The 21255-nt window shown below is 37.9% G+C and overlaps 1 protein-coding gene across 2 annotated transcripts in view; it reads right to left on the bottom strand.

The window, feature by feature from the left end:
* The window catches only part of SETD3 (SET domain containing 3, actin N3(tau)-histidine methyltransferase), a 55642-nt gene that overhangs the window by 11014 nt on the left and 23373 nt on the right, over positions 1-21255 (bottom strand). For both annotated transcript variants that reach the window (XM_088539679.1, XM_088539678.1), the window contains exons 4-8: positions 19235-19383; positions 18137-18209; positions 17382-17638; positions 1843-1901; positions 36-150 (exon numbers count right to left, since the gene is read on the bottom strand). In XM_088539679.1, the coding sequence (XP_088395805.1) occupies positions 36-150; positions 1843-1901; positions 17382-17638; positions 18137-18209; positions 19235-19383 (653 nt within the window). The remainder of the gene's footprint in view (positions 1-35; positions 151-1842; positions 1902-17381; positions 17639-18136; positions 18210-19234; positions 19384-21255) is intronic.

Raw genomic sequence — 21255 nt, 5'->3', positions numbered from 1 at the left:
CTAATGTTTCTCAGTAACATGGAAAAAATCCTTACCAATCCATTGGTGTGATTACACATGTCCCATAAGGGTATCAGAGCCAAGGTAACGCGGGAACCATCTTCTGTTGGAATTTGGTTTTGTCGTGTCATAACAGAAGAAACTGCCCATCTACAAAACAAAGTTAAAAAATTAAAAGCATATCGAAGGCTCAGTACAACCATTTACGCTAGAAATTTTCATATTTAGTTTTCTTAAACATCACAGGCTAATGACAGTAATAACATTAGCAGGTAACACCACATGCAAAAGCAGCAGCAGGTCCTGGCTTTAAGACACACACGTAACATCATGAATCCCCAAATCAGGCAGCAGTACCAAACCGGGCCCCACTCCCATGTCTTTTGCCTCCCCATCATTTCCTACACACAAACCTCTCATCATGCATCCCCAAACTGGGGTCAGCTAATCCTGCGAGCTTCAAAGGGGTTCACAGCTCCTGCTTGGCAGCAGCAGCTCAGCTACGTGCAGACTCTCCTATGAGCCGGGAGGTGTTTTCCCCCGGCTCCCTAAAGGGCTGACACACTGAGCGGATTGGAAACTAGTGTCATCGCTTGGCACAGGTAAGATACCTTGGTAAGCATTCCCCTTCAACTGTGGACCTTGGGCTTTGATCAGCATGCCTAAACTGTCTACTTAACAGAATAAGGGAAAAAATATACCCCATTCATCTATTCAGGTAAAAATATGAAACAAGTAAAAGATAGTTTAGGATAGGCATTTGTCAACACCTTTCCAGGTCAGGTTAAGCAAATGAAATAGCAGCTACCTATTCAAACACTGCTGGAAAAGCTCAAAGTTTCAGTATTTTCAAAACATTCCTGAAATTTCAACTTTGTTCTACTTCAGACAAAAATGAATATAAGATGCCATGAAGACAAATTCTTAAAATTTCACTATATTTTTGCTTTAACAATTAACTATGGGGGCGGGGGCAGGTAGAGAGCAGGACATGGAAAGTAAAAAGACACTCTCAGCAGAAGGCCAAAGTAACTTTAACTCCCACAGAATCCACTGGTATAAGTGTTTGAAATACAAAATTAGACTTTCAGAAGGATTCCAGATTGCTTAAAATGCTGATCAACTTCAGATCTAGTCAAGTTAGAATCGCAGATCATTCTGATATATAAACCCTATTTGAAGTGTAACAACAAAGTGAAAGCTGGTATATTCCGATGTGACACTACAGGTGAAAAAGGCAACGCTTTAGAAATCCCACTTTGCTAGACTGACTCAAAAGTAAACTGGACAAAAATATCCCTGTAAGAACTCATGAACACCTTTTACTCATGTATTTTAATCACTTAACAAAATTAAGGCTATCTTAATTATTATTGCTTTTAACTTAATTATGCCAACCCCTATAGCATCTTTAAGTGACACTCAGGCTCCGCATGAACAAATCAAGTTCTTCAGCTCTCCCATCCAACAGCCACTGTAAATGTTACTTTTCAACATTTTGTGCTAATAAAACCTTTTATTAAAACAAACTCATTCCTGCATTGTCTACTGAATTATCCTCTTTGAGAACAACCAATTGCCTTACTAATCTCACACTGTGTGCCAGTTGACTAAATTAACTGGTCATAAATACTACTGCTTTGCAACTATTAAAATCTGCGTATTTATTTTATATCATTTTTCATTAAGAAAGCATATCAGTATCAAATTGTACATTTAAATTTTCAATGACAACAGGATTCTCCCACCAGTGAAGAATTTACTAGGCCCCACAGCTCACTTAAAAAAAAATGTGTGTATATATATATATATATATATGTATTAATACACAGACAGACCAACCTGTAGTCATCATAAGTGAAAGAATCCTTTAAGGGCAGTTTGCTGGCATTAGGATGGGTCTGGGAAATGCAAGTTTCAGAAAAAGGTGAAAAGAGAAAGAAAACAGAAATCAGAAATCAGTCAGCAGAATTTCATTATTTAGCTGCCTAACAGATCCTAACAAGAGCCAAATGAAGCAGGAGGCGTCCAGCCGCGCTACAGAGGGATCATCGTGCTATTATGCTCTCATACATCACTGTCAACTTAATTTGTTGTGCCCAGCAGCCGCCATAAATCTGTTTCTTCATATTTCAAGACTGGAACCCACAGACACCATACAAAAATAACAAAATTTAAGGTGGACTGAATACAAGAAGGTAAAACAAAACATAATCTTTGGTGCTGTGTGGGGGAAGAAACCAAACAAAAAGCACACATTAGCCTTAACCAACTTTCACAGTTCTCTCTTCTCTGAAATATCAGTAGCATGATACAAATGCAAAAAAAAAAAAAAAAAAAAGTATTCAAAATTGTCACTGCTTCCTCTATACCTGTGAAGGTTTTATTCAAAGAAGTTACACTACACTTCAGAAATAAAGCAGATTAAAATATTTACATAATTTGGAGACAAATATAGGTTAGATAATACCTGCATTAGCCCAACTAAACATACATCACAAAGGTGAATAACTCAATTTTATAAGGATATTCTACATGTCCTTAACAAGCAAAATATTAGTTTTTACAAAAGTTTTTAAGAAACAATTCTACCTATGGGTTTTCTGATAAATTAACTTGTTAAAAGTCACAAGAAATACAGGTAGCTTTAAGCCCAAACCAACACGATTTCTCAAGGTCAGAACTTAGCATTTCACAAATGGAAAGATAACAGCATAATTTTTAATCTTCAGTTTCTCATCGGTCAAGTCTCATAGACCAAGTGATAGTGGGTTTTTTTTTCCCCTAAAAATACAGATGAATTTTTGCACAGCTTTATCTTTGCAACACTGTTAATGCATGAAGCTACATGTAGTGTGCAGTTTTTTACTCTTGATGCATTAGCATCACAAGTGCATGGTAATTTATCATTTCTCACTGTAATGTACTTGCTGGCAATGTGTGCAGGACAGTAGGGGATGGGGTAAAAGTGGCTCAAATCGTAAATCAATTAGAAAACAAAAGCTTGTGCTCAGTGAGCAATTTTAGGCAAATTATATATTACAAAAGACTGCCAATTGGGTGTTAGGTCCCAGGTGTCTGCCCTCCTCCAACCCCTCTAGTTAACCCTTTGCATGGACTTCTGAAGCATGTACCAAGTTAACAATTTGAGCAACTGCTGCCCCTTCCCTCCCTTCTTCAGGAAGGGCTTCACATTTTTCTGTGTGGTTTTCATTCGCACGGATAATCTGGACACTGCATAACAAACTTCCTTGAGTTTAATGTTAACAGCATATTTGACATTTTTTTCTTCATGTAAAACCATTCAATACAAACCTAGAACTGAAAGCCAAAACAATTCATTTCTAGAGACATCATCTCTTGAAATATAGAGATGTATGTGTATATATATAGCAAAATACTTAGTAAAGCAATTCGGAGTTCAGAAATGAGCATAAAATCTTGGCTTCCTACTGGAAATAAGATTAAAAAAAAAAAAGAGAAAGAAAAGAAACAGATCCCTTCCCATTATTCCTTTATGAGAATGTAATCTCATTTTTTATTGTCAAAATTACTAATCTGATAGAAGTTACTGAAGTAGCTTTCTGCAATAAACTAAAGAAAGTCCACATGGGTAGTGAAACATGCAAGCCAATTGGTTTTGCTTTAAATATGTTAAAAATTTGTGTGTTGCATTTCCATTAACTGTGAAAAGTGGGAACCATGTTCCGCACCTGCAGTTTTTAAAGAGTATGAACAGAGAAGCTACATTCTGTTAGAAACGCGTTCCTTCAAGGTGCCTTCCATTTCCTGGTAGCCCATACACTTAATTTGCCTCTCGCTTAGCTTTGCTGCTTACAAAACCGCATTTCCCAGCCCATTTCATGTTTGTATTTAAAGATATTGTTTTAGTAAAACTGCACAGATATTTTCCACAACTCTGCTGCTGAGGCCTGTTTCGGCTTCCCTCGCTTCCCGTTCCCGGGATTCACTGCTCATCAGTGTGGCGCTAATGCCACCTTCTGGTCCTCATGCGGAAAAGTCACTGAAATCCCTCACGCAACTTCCAAATATCCACTTGGAAATGCAGGAGAAACCTCTGAAAAGCCAAACAATCCGACACTTTCAAAAAGTCTTTTCCTTCTCCCCCTGCTTAGAAAAGCAAGTTTTGGAACACAAAATAAAGAAAATGAAGCAGCCTTCAGATGTTATTCCAGCATTCTGAAATCCCAATTTTTGATACTTTATCTTTAGTGTAGATGGATTGTCCTGTAGTTTAAACCGAGGGTCCTAGCAAGTTTATCACAAGACCAAGGCCTCAAGTATACAAATAGATACCTCTGTCCTTCTCTGTCCTTCCTCTCTCCTTCCTCTTCCCAAACAAGAGATTTTGAGAGAACTAATTATTTTGCAAAGAGCAGTAATTACCATGGTTCTAATGCACTGAAAGGCATTACAGAGAACACAAAGGGCTCAGAAATGCAAAAGACAGTGACTGTCACTTTGAAAGCTCTTAGACCCAACACACTACATGGGCACAGTCTCCCTCACAGCCTACACATGCAGCACCAGCCGACAGGCTCAATCCTACCTTGGAGCAAATACCTAAAGAAAGGAAGAAACTACACACATGCTGCCATGATCCTCGCAGAGAGGAGATCGGCATTAAACGTAACTGCATGGGGTTTGTGCTCAGGACATCACACACCTGCAGACTGCAACGACACTAATTGTTCATGTGACATAAGCTGTCCCTCTAATTAGTCCTGACTTGAAGGTGCAACCCATGTGCAAAGACTCTCCATTCTGCTAAGTGCTTGGTTCTCCCTTCCTCATTTGCAAACCTGTGAAATATAGGGTTTATCATATATTGACAGAGTCCAGAAAAAAAACACATATAAAAACACTACTAAATCAAAATAAAGGACAAAATCTATGGTCTTGTAATAAATGACACAAGGTAGAATAAAACTGCAGTCTATGAAATTACCATATTTATAACATTCCATGATACAATATTCTAGTAGCTATTTTAAAGTTAAGATACTCTAACGTCAGCATATTTGATCAGGTTAGATTTGACTTGAAATATTTAAGTGTGTAACTTAAAAACCCTATAGATTACAAGAATCTGAAGACACACAAAAAAAGAACAATATTCTGATTAAAAAATTGATTTAGGATGCAGCTTCTCTTTATAGTCCCTTGGTAAAAATGAAATCTCCCTAACAAACACTTAATAAAACCTGTCAATATATCTAGAAAGAAAAATGACACAAATGCATTAAGTATTAAATACCCTTGAAAAAAGTCACATATTCCATGAATTTTTGATGTACTATCTTGACATTAATGTAAAACCTTGATATTTATAATTGACAGATATTTAATAAAGTATAGAAGATGACTGCAGCATGGCATGCAAATTGCTCAGGCTGATCAAAAAAGATACAGACGTATTTAAACTAAACAAACATTTAATATGTAAAAAAATCGGATCTAGCTTTTATAGGTTCACACAGCTAGGTCTCTACAGATCAGCTATGAAATGTGACATTATCCAATACAGGAACCCTAATTGTAACTTACCATGTCTGTATGAAGCAGTTTCAGAAAGTTGGGAGGGGAAGCTTTAAATAAAAAATGGGAACATGAAAATGCGAATATATTCATTTGGATGCAGGTCCTGACATCCTACTGAAAGAGTTATTATAAAGAACAAATATCGTCTATTTAGTTACCCTTTCTGTGAAAATATTGTCAGAGCTGGCAATCAGGGTGATGACCACGGCAAAAACAAATAGTGGCGTACTGAAGTGCATTTTCGTCTGCCATACAAAAAACAAAACAAAACAAAAACAAAAAATAAAAACATCAAAAAAGGAAGAAAAAAATCCCCAAAACGTTTCTTCCCTTTTAGCGTTCCAAGCCTTGAGACATTTGGAGGATATCTCAAAATAACTAGAAATATTAAAAAGTAGCAGTGATTGCTGCCAGATTGTCTGCAGCCACTGTGGAAAGAGACAGACTGTTATTCTAGTCGCCTAAAACACTCTCATACTAGAAGCCAGTTATGCAGTATGGCAGCCATAGATGACTGGGGTGGGGGGGGAAAGAGGGAAAGGGAGGAGGGAGACAAAAGATTTTTATACACTTTTCTCCTTTTGGGAAGTCCTAATATTCACTGATTCATTTCTCCTGGGAAACAACTCCCAGTGACCCCAGTGGGACTTTGCACTTTCTATTTCTTTACCGTATTTTGGGATGGACGTCACAAGATTAATCTCATTTGCAAATCTCGAATCTTATAACTAAATGTGCCCACATACGAGGGCGCTTGTAGTATTTGGACAGCATGAGGTGCCACTATAGACAGGGTGGGGGGTGCCCTTTTCACGGAGGAGCCGCCACAGCCCTCACTCTGCTGTCCCCCCGCTAGGGCAGCAGCAGCCCCCTGCGAGGGAGGCACCAACCCCTTACCCTGTTTGAGCACAAATTGCCAGGGCTCCTTTATCAGGGCTCCTCATCTCAACAGAAGAATTTCCATCGAAAGGAGCTTGGAATTGACTTGTTTACCAAGGGATGCACAGGAGAATTCTGATTACAGTAACATGCTACAAAATTTGAGTGAAGAGTTAGAGTTTACTGAATATCAAATTTGTGTTCCTATCTATCTATGATGCTGCTATGCTTGTAAAGCATAAATACATTCTGCCGTGAAGTTATATTGGCCAGTCTATTCCTTGGTATCATTCGTCCTTGTATCCCCTAAGTACTCCCTGAACTCTTAAAAAAAAAAAAAAAAAAAGGGATAACTAAATTTGATCAAATAATTGCTTTTTTTAGTGCAATACCTTTATGCTGAAATAAACCAAGTCAGCTACTACTCCATTGCTGTACTTAACTGGAGAAACAAACAAAAAAAACAACAACAACAACAAAACAACCTTTCTTAAGCCTGTGTGTCTCGTTTGTGTATTCTAACTCAGCACCATACTTACACTTCCGAGCACGACAGGCACCTGTCTGCTGGTTTCCCTTCTTTGCAGACACCGAGATGGCTGGAGTCCCATGAAAAACATTTCAAGTGCTCACAAACCAAGGAGAGGCAGTGGGCAATATGTGCATCAATATTACTGAATCAGATTTCAATATGCTCAAAAACCTCTTGTGTAACACTGAAGCAGACACAGCCTCATTTCTGTCTCAGAAAATCATCATACCAAGTGCTGAGATTATACCAAGGCCATCACCCCCGCTCTCTGCCCCCAAACACTAAGGGTACTTGAAACAGTTAAAGCCCAAGCCAGTTTTAGCTTCCACCTTGTTAACTTGCACTCCTTTGAACATGAAGCCCAAGGGTTCGTTCCTTTTGACCAAACAATTTTTCCCTCGCCTTCTTTGCGGATTCTCCCCTCTTTCCAGTGTACTCATTAACATGGGAGATTTCGTTATGTGCCTAGTTGGATGCTACTGATGGTTTCAGGCCAATGTGTAGGTGTATGAAACACAAACATACACCACACACTCACATTCAGGGCCAGAAGCAGGAAGATCTGTCAGCTTTTGCTGGTTACTGTCCCTTTCCTAGTGCTGGAAATCCTTTGAAGCAGCAGCCTTGAAGAGAAATTCCTCTCTGTGGAGCTGCTGAGGCTGTAACTGCCCTAAAGCTAAGTAAAATAAAGAATTCAGAATGGAGGAACCTAGTGATCTATAGGGAAACAAGAACTCCCTTCTTCTATTGGACATATGCTGCCTAACCTAAGGAAAAGCGAGTACAGTGTACAGGACAGGAGAAAAAGCTAAAGATTATTTTACTTTGTAATATAGTTTATAACTACAGGGGCATGCTTTGGAATTTTAAAACGTTTTGATTCATTAAAGCTAGTAATTATGTCCACAACCTTATATTAGTATATGATTTTCTAAAAGATCTGAAAGATCAGCCTATTTTGCAAAACCTAACAGAATGAGGCTCAAAATTAGAAAGGTAATATAGGATTGAAATTACTAAAGAATAAGCAAAAATGTTATTTACATCAGCAAATTTATTTGTTTTCCACCAGTACGCACAGAAAACACTGCTGCACACTTCTATGGGACTCATGTAATGGAAGCTGTGTGGAATGGTGCACTGGAATCTATCTGCGCAGTCATTTTTTCCTGTGCCTTCCATGTGCAGAAACTGCACTTAACGAGCAAGGTGGCACCACAGACCACCCAGATCACCACATCAGCTGCTAACTCTACGGTCTGAAAGATTAAGAACCGTTTGCAAAGAGGAATTTACCATGTGGCTGAACACACAGAAATTATTTTCAATCAATTCTGCTACAAAATGCGAGATCTCTTTTATTAAATGGAAGGCAGACAGTGTCTGACTAACATTTCTTTTTCATTAATGCATTTACAGAACATTTCTTTGTTATACAGAATTCAGAATGCCTAATTAGCCTTCCCCAGTTAGGAAGCAACTCAGATATAACGTTTATATTCACAACCAAGTTTCCCACACCTTTTCTAGGCTCTTCACACAATTCAGAGCTGAATGCACACCGAGTAGGGCGGAGGAATGGGGAGGGAGAGCGCTCCGGCGGCGACTGGACACGTTCTGCAGTGCCACAGCCCCCCTCGTGCATCCCCTCTCCCTCTTCACCCAAAAGAGAAACACCAGATCCACAGCTCCTTCAGGAAAGGTGCTCAGGAAATATATGTCCAGCGCCCATGCTGAGCCTTAGATGGACGGATTCAGCTCACACAGGTGCAGTAAGCCAACATGCCAGTAAAGAGTTCTCTCACAAAGGTCTATGCCTGCCTATCCGGACATTTAATTTATTCTTTAGGTTCCTCCTGAGGAACAAGGCTTAACTTGCTCATTTTCTTCAGCGTATAACACAATGATGCTTCGTGCACAAATTTATCACAAAGCTCCACAATTAATTCAGTGAATCACAAACCACAAATAAAATGTTGTAATTGAAAATATGAAGTGAACTGCTTTAAAAAGACAGGGACAGTATTTCCTATTCATAACCACTACACATCTGGTTTTTTAACCAGCATTAGTGTTATGCATTACGGCCAGAACTGTTACCTGTGAACCGACTACGCAAAGATAAAACTCAGCAACCACCAAGCTGAAATCTTGGATCATGATGATGATCCTGCAACTAAATTATAGCACTATACAGCTGACACAGTATATCTGGGGCACAGTAAATCCCAAATCTGGATATTCTGAGGCTACAGTACATGCATACCCCAAACTAAAAACTTACCACTTCCTCTTCAACTTCCATTCAAGTAATTGTACAAGAAAATAAACTTTGGTTTACTTAGCATCATACCCATCTCCTACTGTGCTAAGTATTAGCACTGGGTCTGACTGAAGAGGATAATCCACTTTGTAATTTAGTTAAATTACTAATTTTAACAAAGATAAGTCCCCTGTATAATTTTGCAGTGCTTAAAGAATACATCCTTTGAGTATTCTATTCTAAGAAACATCAGCTTGCTATCATATTTTAAATTTATTGAACATTTATAACTGCTGTTATATCAGGAAAAATATTAAATCTGCTCAATAAGTACAAACTTTAAATGAGGAAGTATACTTGTAAGCGCATGATGATCTCCTGATGTCTACTGAGGCACGCACTTCCACAAAAGGCAGAGACAACATCCCTAGGGATAAACTCAAATGCTCCAGAAAGCGCAACTCAGTTAAAAACAAAAATAAAAGCAACCCACAGAAAAGCAAACAAAAACCTCTGTACTATTGGCTGTAAAAGCGGATGCTTATCTGCAGTCTCAACCACGAGAGTGGTTGAGAATCCTATCTTTCAAAAAAAAGAAGTCTTGAAAGATGATAATGCTAACAAGAGAACATATTATTCCTCCCAAACGTGTTTTAAACTCTGCAGAAACAAATTTTGTTTAGTGCTGGCATATAGGCTTTGAAGCATATCTCTCTTTCTCCAGAGGAAAGAGGGCATTTAAGCTAGTATGACAGAAATCCAAACCATTCAGAAACTAAAATAAATTAAAGCCTACTGGTTAGGAGGCCTTAACAATGAATGTCCAAAGAAAGATGACATCCACATCCAAAAAATAAAAATTAAAACAATTGCTGCAACAAAACAAAATTTACACTTCTAAAATCCTGCTTAGATTCAATTAGAAGTATGCAAAGCCCTCAAAACGCTAACCCCTACCTTCCGATTTTAAGGCATAGCAGACACTTGCAGTGGGACGTGCCCGTGTCCCGCTCCAGGCCAGCAGAGCCCAATGGGTGCCCGACAGCTGCCGCCAGCCCCCAGGAGGTCTCCATATGTCCCGCCACCTTCTCCTTGGAGGAGACAGGGAGCAGCTGGCGGAGGAGCAAACGCTGCCCAGCCGCCCAGGCGGCTCCTCCCGCGGCGCCTGGCTCGGCGCCCGCGGCCGCTCTCGTGTTGCCGGCAGCCCAGCACGGGCTGGGGGCAGAGGGCAGCGGATCCCCTGCGCAGGCAAGGCCCGAGCTGCCCGTCTGCCCGAGAGGACAGAAAACCCAGCCAAGGCCGTGGCTGCTGCGGTGGAGAGGGGAGAGCGCGGGAAGGGCCCGCGGCGGCCTGGCACCCGCGGCTGCCGTTACGGCCGAGCGCGGGACATCCTGGAGCGGCACAGGAGCGAGAAGTGGGCTCCTGCCTAAAGCCTAAACCACCTTACAGCAGATACAGTAAATGTCACCCTGTAAGCGTCAATAGTGCCAGGATTCAGTATGCTGACAGCGAAACCATCCGATGCATCATTTTGGCCCTCACAAAGAGGAAGGAAAAAAACAACAAAAACAAACAAACAAACAAAAAAAACCACACACAGAAAGTCAAATATATTCCAGTATTAACTGTTGATGAAGGGGGGCACTTCAAGCACTGAAATTCAGACAAAGGAAACCTAAATAGCAACACATATTTAAGTGCTCACCTAATGACATTTTTAATCTCTGAAGATGAAATTTCTGATAAACAACATAAGCAAGAAGTGTTACAGTTTACAACCGCGCCATCTTTTTTCCAGACATTTTTTAGAGGAGTATTGACATTACTTCTGAAAAAAGCTATTTTGATTGATATGCCTATTAAGAAAAACAAAAACAATAATAAAAAAAAAAACACAAAAAAGAGAACTTACTTTATACATGATCAAAAACCTATTCTGCCTCTGTTTACTCTTGACTGCGTATTAGCCGAACTCTTCAGAAACATGACCGTATATATTAGCTTAAAAAATAAACAACTTTCAAATAGGTTGAATAACTTACAGTATTTCAAAAGTCACAGTGGGGTGGTATCTAAAGCCAAGAAAGATGAGACATTCTACTTCACACTGATCTGGAAAATCACACACTTATAATAGCAGAAAACAAGATTATACAAGATTAGGAACAGCGCAAGAAATAACATTAGAGTGGCATAAGCCATTCCTAAAATGTCACAGCTTCAAACATTGGGGTCAAAATTAAGTTAGAGATGATGTCCTATCTCACCTCATATACCCAGCTACTGAAGAGAAGAAATGCAATGCTAGATTTTAAATATGCTAAAACATTATTTTGAGAATTAAAACTTAATGGCACTTTAAAACTTCTCTCCTAAAAAAATATACCAGTTCCCAAAAGCCAATAACTGGATTTTATAATTTCACTCCCACTAAATCAATTAGTCAAATTTGATATGAATAATAAATCAAAATTAGTTTCCAATCAAAAGGATACAGCCTCCAGGAGATTAAGTTCCCTCTCCAATAGTGCAAATAAACTGATCGAAATTTCCCTGCTAACTCACTGCAAGGCCTGCGTTCACAACGGGACTAAAATCACCCTTGCAGAAGCACTATAGAGATAGCAGTATGCACTAGCAAGAAATGTAGAATTGCAAAACTGTTTGATTCATTAAAGCTAAGAATTACATCCACACCCTACATTAGTAAATGATTTTATAAAATATCAGAAAGGTCATCCTACTCTGCAAAACCTAACAGAATGAAGCTCAAAATTAGGAAGGCACCACAGGACTGAAATTACTAAGCTTAAAATAAAATTTTTGCTTACTCTTTATGTCAGCAAATTTGTTGGCAAAAGTGTTCCCGTGGAAAACTCTGTATACTCTGCAGATTATACATACTACTTAAAAGCATTAATACTTAAAAGTATTAATTAATTCCAAATGGATTTGGAAAAAAATGTTTGTAGTTTATTTTAGCTGGAGTTTTTATTTTAGATGTAGGTATTAAAAGGCATATTATACCACTGCAGGTTCTTTACAAACAAATGTTAATTTTCCTTATTTTATTACACGATTGACAGACACATTAATAGAAGCTACTTGGAGCATCCTGCTTCTGCTTCAGAGATGTACGTCTGAGCAATACGTCTGAAGGATTTCAAACATTTGAACATTTTTCCTAGCATGCTACCAAGCAGGCAAGCAACATCTTCCTTATAAGCGAATGTGAGCACAAGGGGAGCTAACTCCCTCCGCTTGCAGGGACTCCTTCGGAAAAGCCCTTAATCCCCCAAAGGCCAGAAGCTACGGGCAGAAACCTGTGTCTAAGCCAGGGCGCAGCTGCCATCCCAGACTGTTTTGCACAGCAGATTCTCAGCCTCTACCACAGTGTCTGCTACACTTGGGAAAAAGTCACGACACTGCTTCACACTTAGTGCCCAAAATGATTAAGTAGCATTCTGGTACTTCTACCTGCTCCGAGAGCACTCCTTGCCTCCGTGCCCTGCTTTGATCTACAAAAACTTCTCTGTAGGAAGCCATAAACAAGCACCCAGGTGCGGCTGGGAGGAAGAGTCGAGCAGGAAACCACTGCATATTCTTTTTTACAAAGGGTTTTCTTTAGGAATATAATCTCAGTGAATGTCTGCAAACTGTATGGCTCCCTCTTGTGCTTATTATACCACATTTCAAGGTAGGAAAAAAAAAATCACCATTAAACCATAAACATTTAGACTCTGTTCACCCTTCGTGACACATGCAATGGCCATAAATGTTAATGGAAGTGACATGCTACCTTCCAGGGAAAAGGAAATCCTGTAGTTTACAAAACTTCTCTTTGGATCCAACCACAAAAAATATCTTAATATTAAAAATTACCACAATTAAAGCACTTTTGATCACTCACTGTATTTTGATAGCAATGCATAATCCACATACACCTTTTAAAGTACATATCTAAGAGCTTTCAGCTCCTAACTATTTTTGAGTTATCAAATTACATACGTTTAGAAAGGTGTCAGGGTGGTTTACAGCGCCTGGCTAACATGCCCAAGGGGTTATTTTTGTCTCCTCAATATCACACCTGCTTTTGCTTATCAAACCAGACTACAGCCTGGCTTGCAACAGCTGTGACGGGCATAAATCTGCCCCTTCCTCATGTGTATCCAGGCTAATCACTTTAACAAAGAGTTAAGAGCTGCAGTGTTCTCAGAAAAGCACCGTTACGGAGAAGCTACAGAAATAAAACAGACCTGCATCAGGCAAGCAGTGTTCAAATCTACATATGCTATCAGAATTAAAAATATTTTAATATCAGTTCAATTCTGTGTTGTAAAGAAAACGAAGCATTCAAATTAATAATTTGTTAACCACTTTATTGCCTCCTCTGGCCATAAGACATGTTCTACAGACTGAAAATGCCACAGCAGGAGTATTTTGATTGAACAAATATTCCTTTTAGTGTTTTCGAAAATTATCCATACACTCTTTATTTCAAGATGCTGCACGTTCTACTCTCTGCAACTGAATAGCTACAAAGAAAGTAAATAGTTAGAAGACAGCTTTTTGTACTAAAAAAGTACACATGTAAATTACAAAAAAAGTCTGTGTGCCTGAAGCAGTATTAAAATTCCAGCACACAGTCCAGCTTCCTTAAAAATAATTATGTTAAAGCAGTAATAGTACTGAATGAAATGATGGTATATAAGATGCTGATTTTCACTTTCATAGATCCTCCTTTTTTTTTTTTTTTCCCTGTATTTATATGCTGTTGTTTCTCAATTTTTATTCCCTTTTTGATAGGCTCAAGAATCTTAAAAATTATCGCTAGTATTTTTTAGGTCAACTTTGCTCACAGAGTTATTTGAGCACATGCAAAATGATACCAAAATTAATTCAGCTTTTCTGAACAATGAAAGTTGGCACTTTGTTTTAGGGGAGGAAAGATTAATTTGTACTTTTCTCTGCACTCTCCCCCTACACACACACACTTTCACAAATTATAATCTCTTGCTTTTGAAAAAAGAATAATAAAAAAAGAATTAAGACATTTTACAAACAGAAGACAGATACTGTAGTACGGTTAGCACAGATCTTTAGCACCTGCATTGTCTGGCTAATTCTAATCAGATAATTAACTCCTGGATTAACATGTACCTTGTTTTATTTGTGTTTTAGTATTAACGTTGACACTGCTAAGGTTAATGCTTATCACTGTTCCACATGGTAAATAGAAATTTCCTTAATAAATAAATAAGAATAAATCCCACAAAGCAGCCATCTATGTTGCCACTGCAGCACACAAGAGCAGAAATAGCAAGAAACGGAGAACTGAGAAACAGTCCAAATCCTAAAATAATTTACACTACAATTTTGGAGATGTTACTTAAGCTGCATCTACAAAAGTAAAGGTTTTTCTTGGGCAGTTAGAGCTGTAACCCTTCCAGTGTCAATGCAGCTCACATCAGCAAAAAGCACATTATTTTGCTAGCTTAATTATGATAAGGATTCTGCTTGTAGAGCTTTTGCATAAAATCCTCTATTCTTAACAGTACTGTATTGATCATGTTTCCAGCAAACAGCAGCTATTTTTCAATACCACATAAAGTAGTACGATTACCAAATACTGACTTGTTTAGCCTTTTAGAGCAAGGACTTTGATCCCAACCACACATGCTTATTTTGAAACAAGGCAAGGAGGCTTCGCTGAATATTTCAGAGAGGTGTTCTGTACAAAGATTGGACTATATTTATGAATCTTCTCAGTTCTTGAAACTTTTCAATGAGTTTCAAAAAGATTAATAATAGCAACCTAGCCATTCCTTTGGCACTGCTGGAGCCAGCTGTGTTACGGAGTTTCCTAATGTGACATGTACTGATCACTACTGAAAAAACCTTCAGCTGAAATTGAGGTTCCCTGGCAGGGACCAAGCTGGAGCACATCGGCAATTTCCCCTATTGCCTTTCAGCAAACAAAAACCAATGAACTGAAACAAAAAAAAACCCAAGTGCGATATGTAAATTATATTCATACAAATGATTCCTGTATAATGTACCCTCATGTTTGTCTTTTATGTTAAAGAGCAGCTATATTGTACACAAAAATAAAATGACAAATAAAACACTCATCAGAAGATCTAAAAAAAAAAAAAAGTCTAGAGTTTTGACCACAAGTGGCCAGAAGCTACATTTTAACAACTCGCACAAAAGGCAACAGCATAGTACTAAGGCCCTCCTGTGGGGCTCTAATGCAGAGCTTGGACTTCCATCTGTTGAAATATGACTTCTACAAAGGTTTCCCAGCCCCAGGAATCAAACCAACTAGATCCCAGCCCAAACAACATCAGACTGAGAATACTTCCTCCAACAGGTACTGTAGCAGTTTCTACATAAATGCAAATATTCAATGGAACATACTAGTCATAAAAGCTTGTTGCACAGTGCAAATCGCCACAACAGTGTTCTGAAGACAGTTTGCCTCTAGAGTCACCTCATGTCTATTATTTTCTAATAATAGTAATGTTCTGATCATGCAAGCTCTCACACTTAACATTACTACTGTAGGATTAGTTAATGAAAGAATGGAGCTAGTCATAGTAATAGCTTAGCTATCTGATTATGTGTTGCAAGAACATAAATAGTAGGTGGCAGAATTGCATAACATGTTACACAATATTCTTTAAAAACAGTAGAACTAATTGGGGATAAAAAAACCACTGCTCTAAATGAATAAAATGCAGTAGCTCTGTTGCTCAGACAGAACTGTTTTAGAAAAAGTGAAAAGCTGGAATGCCAAGTATGAACTGCAAGCCTAGAATAAGCACATGGCCTGAAAGGAGAGCTGGGTACACTATCCTTCCCTGGATTGAGACACCTGGAAATGAGAACATTGCTCTTTCCTGATATTAAAGCCACTAGTCATATCCCTTGCCTCAAAGTGAAGGGCATCTTACTTGATATATATCTAATATCTCCAATGACTTGAGCTTTCAAGTATTCCTGCATTCATAAAGTGCTCAAAATACTTGGTAAAAGAGCACTGTCTCATACACACATGTGTGTAAAGTTCTTTAAACAGTAAGCAGTTGAGCAAAATAATTTAAACTTTGCTAATTTAAAATAGTTAATATGAAAGGCTGATAGAATTAAATGAGAATAGAATCATTCTGTTTTATTCTGACCCATCCTGCTGCCAAAAAAGAACCACACACTTCTGGTGAAAGTTCACTACACCTACAGTCATATGTTCTTAGATAGATTGTGCCACAAGCAGCCACTGCAGAGACAACAGCCCATCACCACTTATCTGCAACACCAATTACGTCTACATATCAGTCAAAGAGTAGTTCTACTTTAGAAATATAATTTAAATTGTTATTTCAGAAGCACAGTGGGAAGACAATCTGTCTCAAGGCTCCACATACTCCAATAGCTACCGGACAGGTTTACCTATGTTTTTTAGGGCAATCAAAATACTTACTAAGTTACAGAGAACAGAAAGAAACAGTTAATCCAGTCATTAAAAATAAAATACATTACTTATCCTGTGGTAACCAACAGTCATATATATTTTTATTGTTTATTGCAAACTGTATTTTTTTCATAGAGTCAGAGACGTGAGTTCTGGGAGATCTCTGGAGGTCATCTAGCCCAACTTCCTCCAGACAAACTTCTGGAGTCTGGCCAAAACTAGGTAGCTGAAAACACTAATTGGATCACTGCTTACCTCCTTTCCTCCAGGCTGCCCAAATCCAGTTCCCTGAGCCTCTCCCTGTATGGCTAAAGGGCTGAAGCACACAACATCTTAGTAGCCCATCTCTGAACTCACTCCACTTTGTCAACATCTATCTTGTGCTGAGGGGGCACCATAAACCGTGCAATTCTCCAGAAGTCCAGAAGTCCAGTGGCAATTGGAGGGGAGTAAACATTTTTCCTTAAGATACTAAATACATTCTTAAATGAACCTGTGAAGCTTTAATAGCAGTCAAAAGAACAGCAGGAAATAAACTTGATGATTTAAACCTTCTCAGTGTTTTGAACACCAAAACATTTCCTCTATTACTTAGCAGCATTGTTTTCATGCCCTTCTCAAGAAGCATAATGGGGACAGCATATGTTATGCACTCCATTTAAGATACTTACCTGAATAACTTTGTAGAAATAGGCATACTGTCGAGCTGTGTTTTTGTATTGGCTAAAAACATCATGTATGGCCTGAGCTGACTGAAGATACTGCACCTCATCTTCTTCAAAATAGAGTGGAGTATCGTACTCGTTGGGGAGAGTCTGGATGTAGGGCAGCCAGAAAGAGCTGGGGTTGGCTCGCTCGCAAAGAAGATGGAAGGCCAAGGTTATATTGCCCATGGCTTGAAGAATCCGATCTTGAGAGTACAGCGACCCTGAATTAACCCATGAAGATGAGGCATTAAATTAATTGCCCTATAAAATATCATCCTAGATTTATTTTTAAAAGATATGAAGAAATAACAATAGCTTTTCATATTGCTAAGGTATTTGGCTGCTCATATCATATTGTGCTCCAAATTATTTGATACGTCAGTGCCTTGTACAGTCGTTTGTTTTACTTTCTTCATGTTTTTTCCACCAATAACTCTGTACAAAGATGCTGAGAGTATCTTATCTCTAAGTATTTAACAAGTTACATAATGTGTTCAAAATGACACATACTTCTGGAAGATAAGAGCATACACAGGCAGAAACCAAAAGGAAATTTAAATTATTTCCACTTGCACTTCAGGCTTCTAAATATTCCAAACCTAATGGTCAGGATGCTAAGCAAGTCCTGTGGTAAAAAAGATCAGCTAAAAAAAGAAAATCTCCTATTGAACAATCCCACACACACCACATTCTTGCTATGAATTTATTTAACCTCTTACCTAATACTGAATTTTTAGCTGATTCAACTGTCATCAATAGCTTTCTTGGAACCCACAGAAACAACTCTTCAGCCTACAGAAAGGAAAAAATACGGAGGGTCATTTAGCATTTATAAGACATACCACGCATCCTAAATATATGAACATCTTTAAAGTTTTCTTCATTCCCTTTTTAATCAAAACTCCTTCTCCTCTTCCATCACAAATTTAACAAACATGCTATGAAAATGCTTGTATTTTGCTGTACCAAATGCTACAACCTGCATTACGCAAAGCTTGAAACAAAGATGCTGAACTGCAGAATGAAGTGCTTCAGTTTGGCAGTGCCAACCTGGAAGTTGCCTACACAACTTGAAATCATATAACCCACTACGTACATTATATAGCCATTAGTTATGTGATCAAATATTTTCTTCCAGTAAAAGCTTTTTCATTTATCTTTCTATTAATCATTTAGAAGAGCTATTCAGGATTTTTATCCTTACCAACTGATAATGCTAGTTTTCTTCTACCAAACCCCTAAAATGTAATATAGCATGACCATATTCTCACTTACATTTTACAACAACTAATTGCCCATTAATGACTCAAAAGCTACCCTTTAATTGTTAGGTAATTGCGCATGTGCCTGTGTTTGTTCCTGTCTAAGGGTTTATATGTATGTACATATACTTACACACGCACACACAGACATTTTAAACAACAACAGGTTCTTTTGTTTCTTCAATTCACAGCAAAATAAATGTCAGAATACCCCTTCATAAGGCCAAAAGAACAGTGATTTAAAAGGGATATGAAAGAAGAGATTAAGTAGTCAAAAATATGAGAGAGAGGGCTGTATCAATGGGGGCAGAAGACGCTGGTTATTAGGCTAACTCTTTGGGAAAAAGAGAAAAGTGACTAAAAAATATCTTCTCAGCAAAATAATATTAATTTTAATGAATAACTTTATTTCTCAAGTATATAGTTTAGGGTGTTTTATAATAATAGTTTCATTAACATTTAAATGGTGGGAAAGCAAGAAGATGAGTTTTTCAGAGCTTTGAAGCTATGTTCTAAACACGATTTTCTAATCTAGTCAAACATTCACAGGCTTACCTTTATCTCTCTTGTTGCCTTCAAACCAAAACCCTCTTCTTTAAAGTTAGATATTTCAAAACCCTCTGTGGATGCTCCATTTTCAGTAGCCCATTTTATCAAATCAGGGAAATAGTCATCTCTCTTCCCATCAAAGACAATGGACAAACCTATATACGCAATTTAAAAGACAAATTCAGAAATAAGAGGGTTCAGAAAGATAAAGACGTTTAATAAAAAGCCAAAATCTGAAAAACATAACTACCTCCCTGCAGTTCTATTTTGAAGAAGCTGAGTCAGAAATGGTCTTTGTTAAGTGTTACTCAATAGCATATAACTGTCATACCCCATTTTCATCAACTCAAACGTTCTGCCAAATTGGCTTACCAGTCATCTTAAAAAAAACAGCCACCTAAACCGGGTTGTGAAGAAATGTGATGCCCTCCTCCCCCTTTCTCTTTTAAATAAGCCACGAGTGCAAATATTTACCAGCTTAACATTATTGATAAATGCAATCACGACATGCTAATATAGACAATGGGAACAAACTTTGATAGCAGCTCACAATTTCATTAATTCACTGCTGGAACTGATGATAAGCAGATTTCAAACCTCCTCCTTAGGAATTCAGTTCTTTCCAGTAGCATATGGTTCTACTAAAATCTAAGCAATCATTAGGACTGATCATCCTTTTAACATCACAGAGCTCTCCCAAAATGTTTAAAATTTATTTCTCCAAAACGAATGCAGTGCACGAGTGACATCTCAGGTGCCACTCATTTGCTCAGCTTTTATTTAGTAGAGCAGTTAGTTCAGCTATCCTCAGCCAGCAATGTCTGTGCCTCTCGCCTATGTTCTGCTCAGTCCAAACTCTAATGCCAGATCATGTTAAGTTTTCAAAATTCCCTGAAAAACTTGGGCCATTTTATAAGCCGCCCTATGTGATCAGCATGTTGTTTACATCCAAAAACATACCAGCTAAGTACAGGTGATGAATGCACTAGTGATTAAAAGGGTTTTACAAAATGAGATTTAGGATATTTTAAACAATTTTCAGTGTTTCTTTTTCCCTCCTCAAATTGGGTATTTCCAAACCCAGAACAAATGAAGTCCCTATTTTACATGACAGTCCAAATATCACCTAAGCTACATTCTTTGTATATTGGCAAGACATGTAAAATGTTTTTTTGAACACACGTATCTAGCGCGACCCCCTCCCTCCCCCCTTTTTTTTTTAAAAAAAAAAAAAGGGAGGCATTTCTCTTATTTTAGATTAATTTTAGTATGTTATTTTCTGTAGAATATATTTAGAGCAAGTCCTCATACATGCAGTCAGACTAGCTACGTAACTTCTACAGAACTTGATAGGTGTTTATACTGTCCAGGGCTGCTCTTTTTACTTCCAACTTTTACTACTGTATAAGGCTACTTGGAAGCTTTTAAAATCCAGCCTCTATTTGGAACTGTTCTGTAAGCATCTCTGAAATACTATTTCTGTTATATGATTTCTGCGTATATGATGCAGGCCAATACTTCTCATATTTTAAAATATATTTTCCAAATGAAAAAGAGAAGGTCTTTTAGATTACATGCACTGTATCTATGGTGAACAAAATATTTTCATGAAAATGGCTATATTTAAAAGGTAACTTAATTTAACATTTTTATGAGTGAGCAGAACAACGAATCTATCTCCTACACAGCTGTGTTACTCAAACAATAATATTCATTCTTTGATATGTCCGCTGCTAATAACTGATGCTCAGAGGTTTAAAACAACCTTTCATGAAGGTTTTTATATATTAGTTAACATATAACTAACTATATATTAGTTAACATATACTAACATATACTTAATTATATACTTAGTTAACATATAAACAAATACGAAAAAGGACATTTCAAATGTCTGAGTCCAGTCTGCTTCTTCCAGTAAGTACACCCTATAGTTTGTTCCACCTAAGCACTGAAGTTCCATTTTAAAAGGAATCTGGCTTTTTTGCCTTCACTATATAAGTACCTGGGGGGGGGGGAGTCTCAAG

This window comes from Tinamus guttatus, unplaced genomic scaffold (genome assembly GCF_059628265.1).
Source record: "Tinamus guttatus ecotype Peru unplaced genomic scaffold, ASM5962826v1 Tinamus_guttatus_pri_ptg000048l, whole genome shotgun sequence".
Classification (NCBI taxonomy): domain Eukaryota; kingdom Metazoa; phylum Chordata; class Aves; order Tinamiformes; family Tinamidae; genus Tinamus; species Tinamus guttatus.
This window is presented reverse-complemented; position numbering and strand designations above follow the sequence as displayed.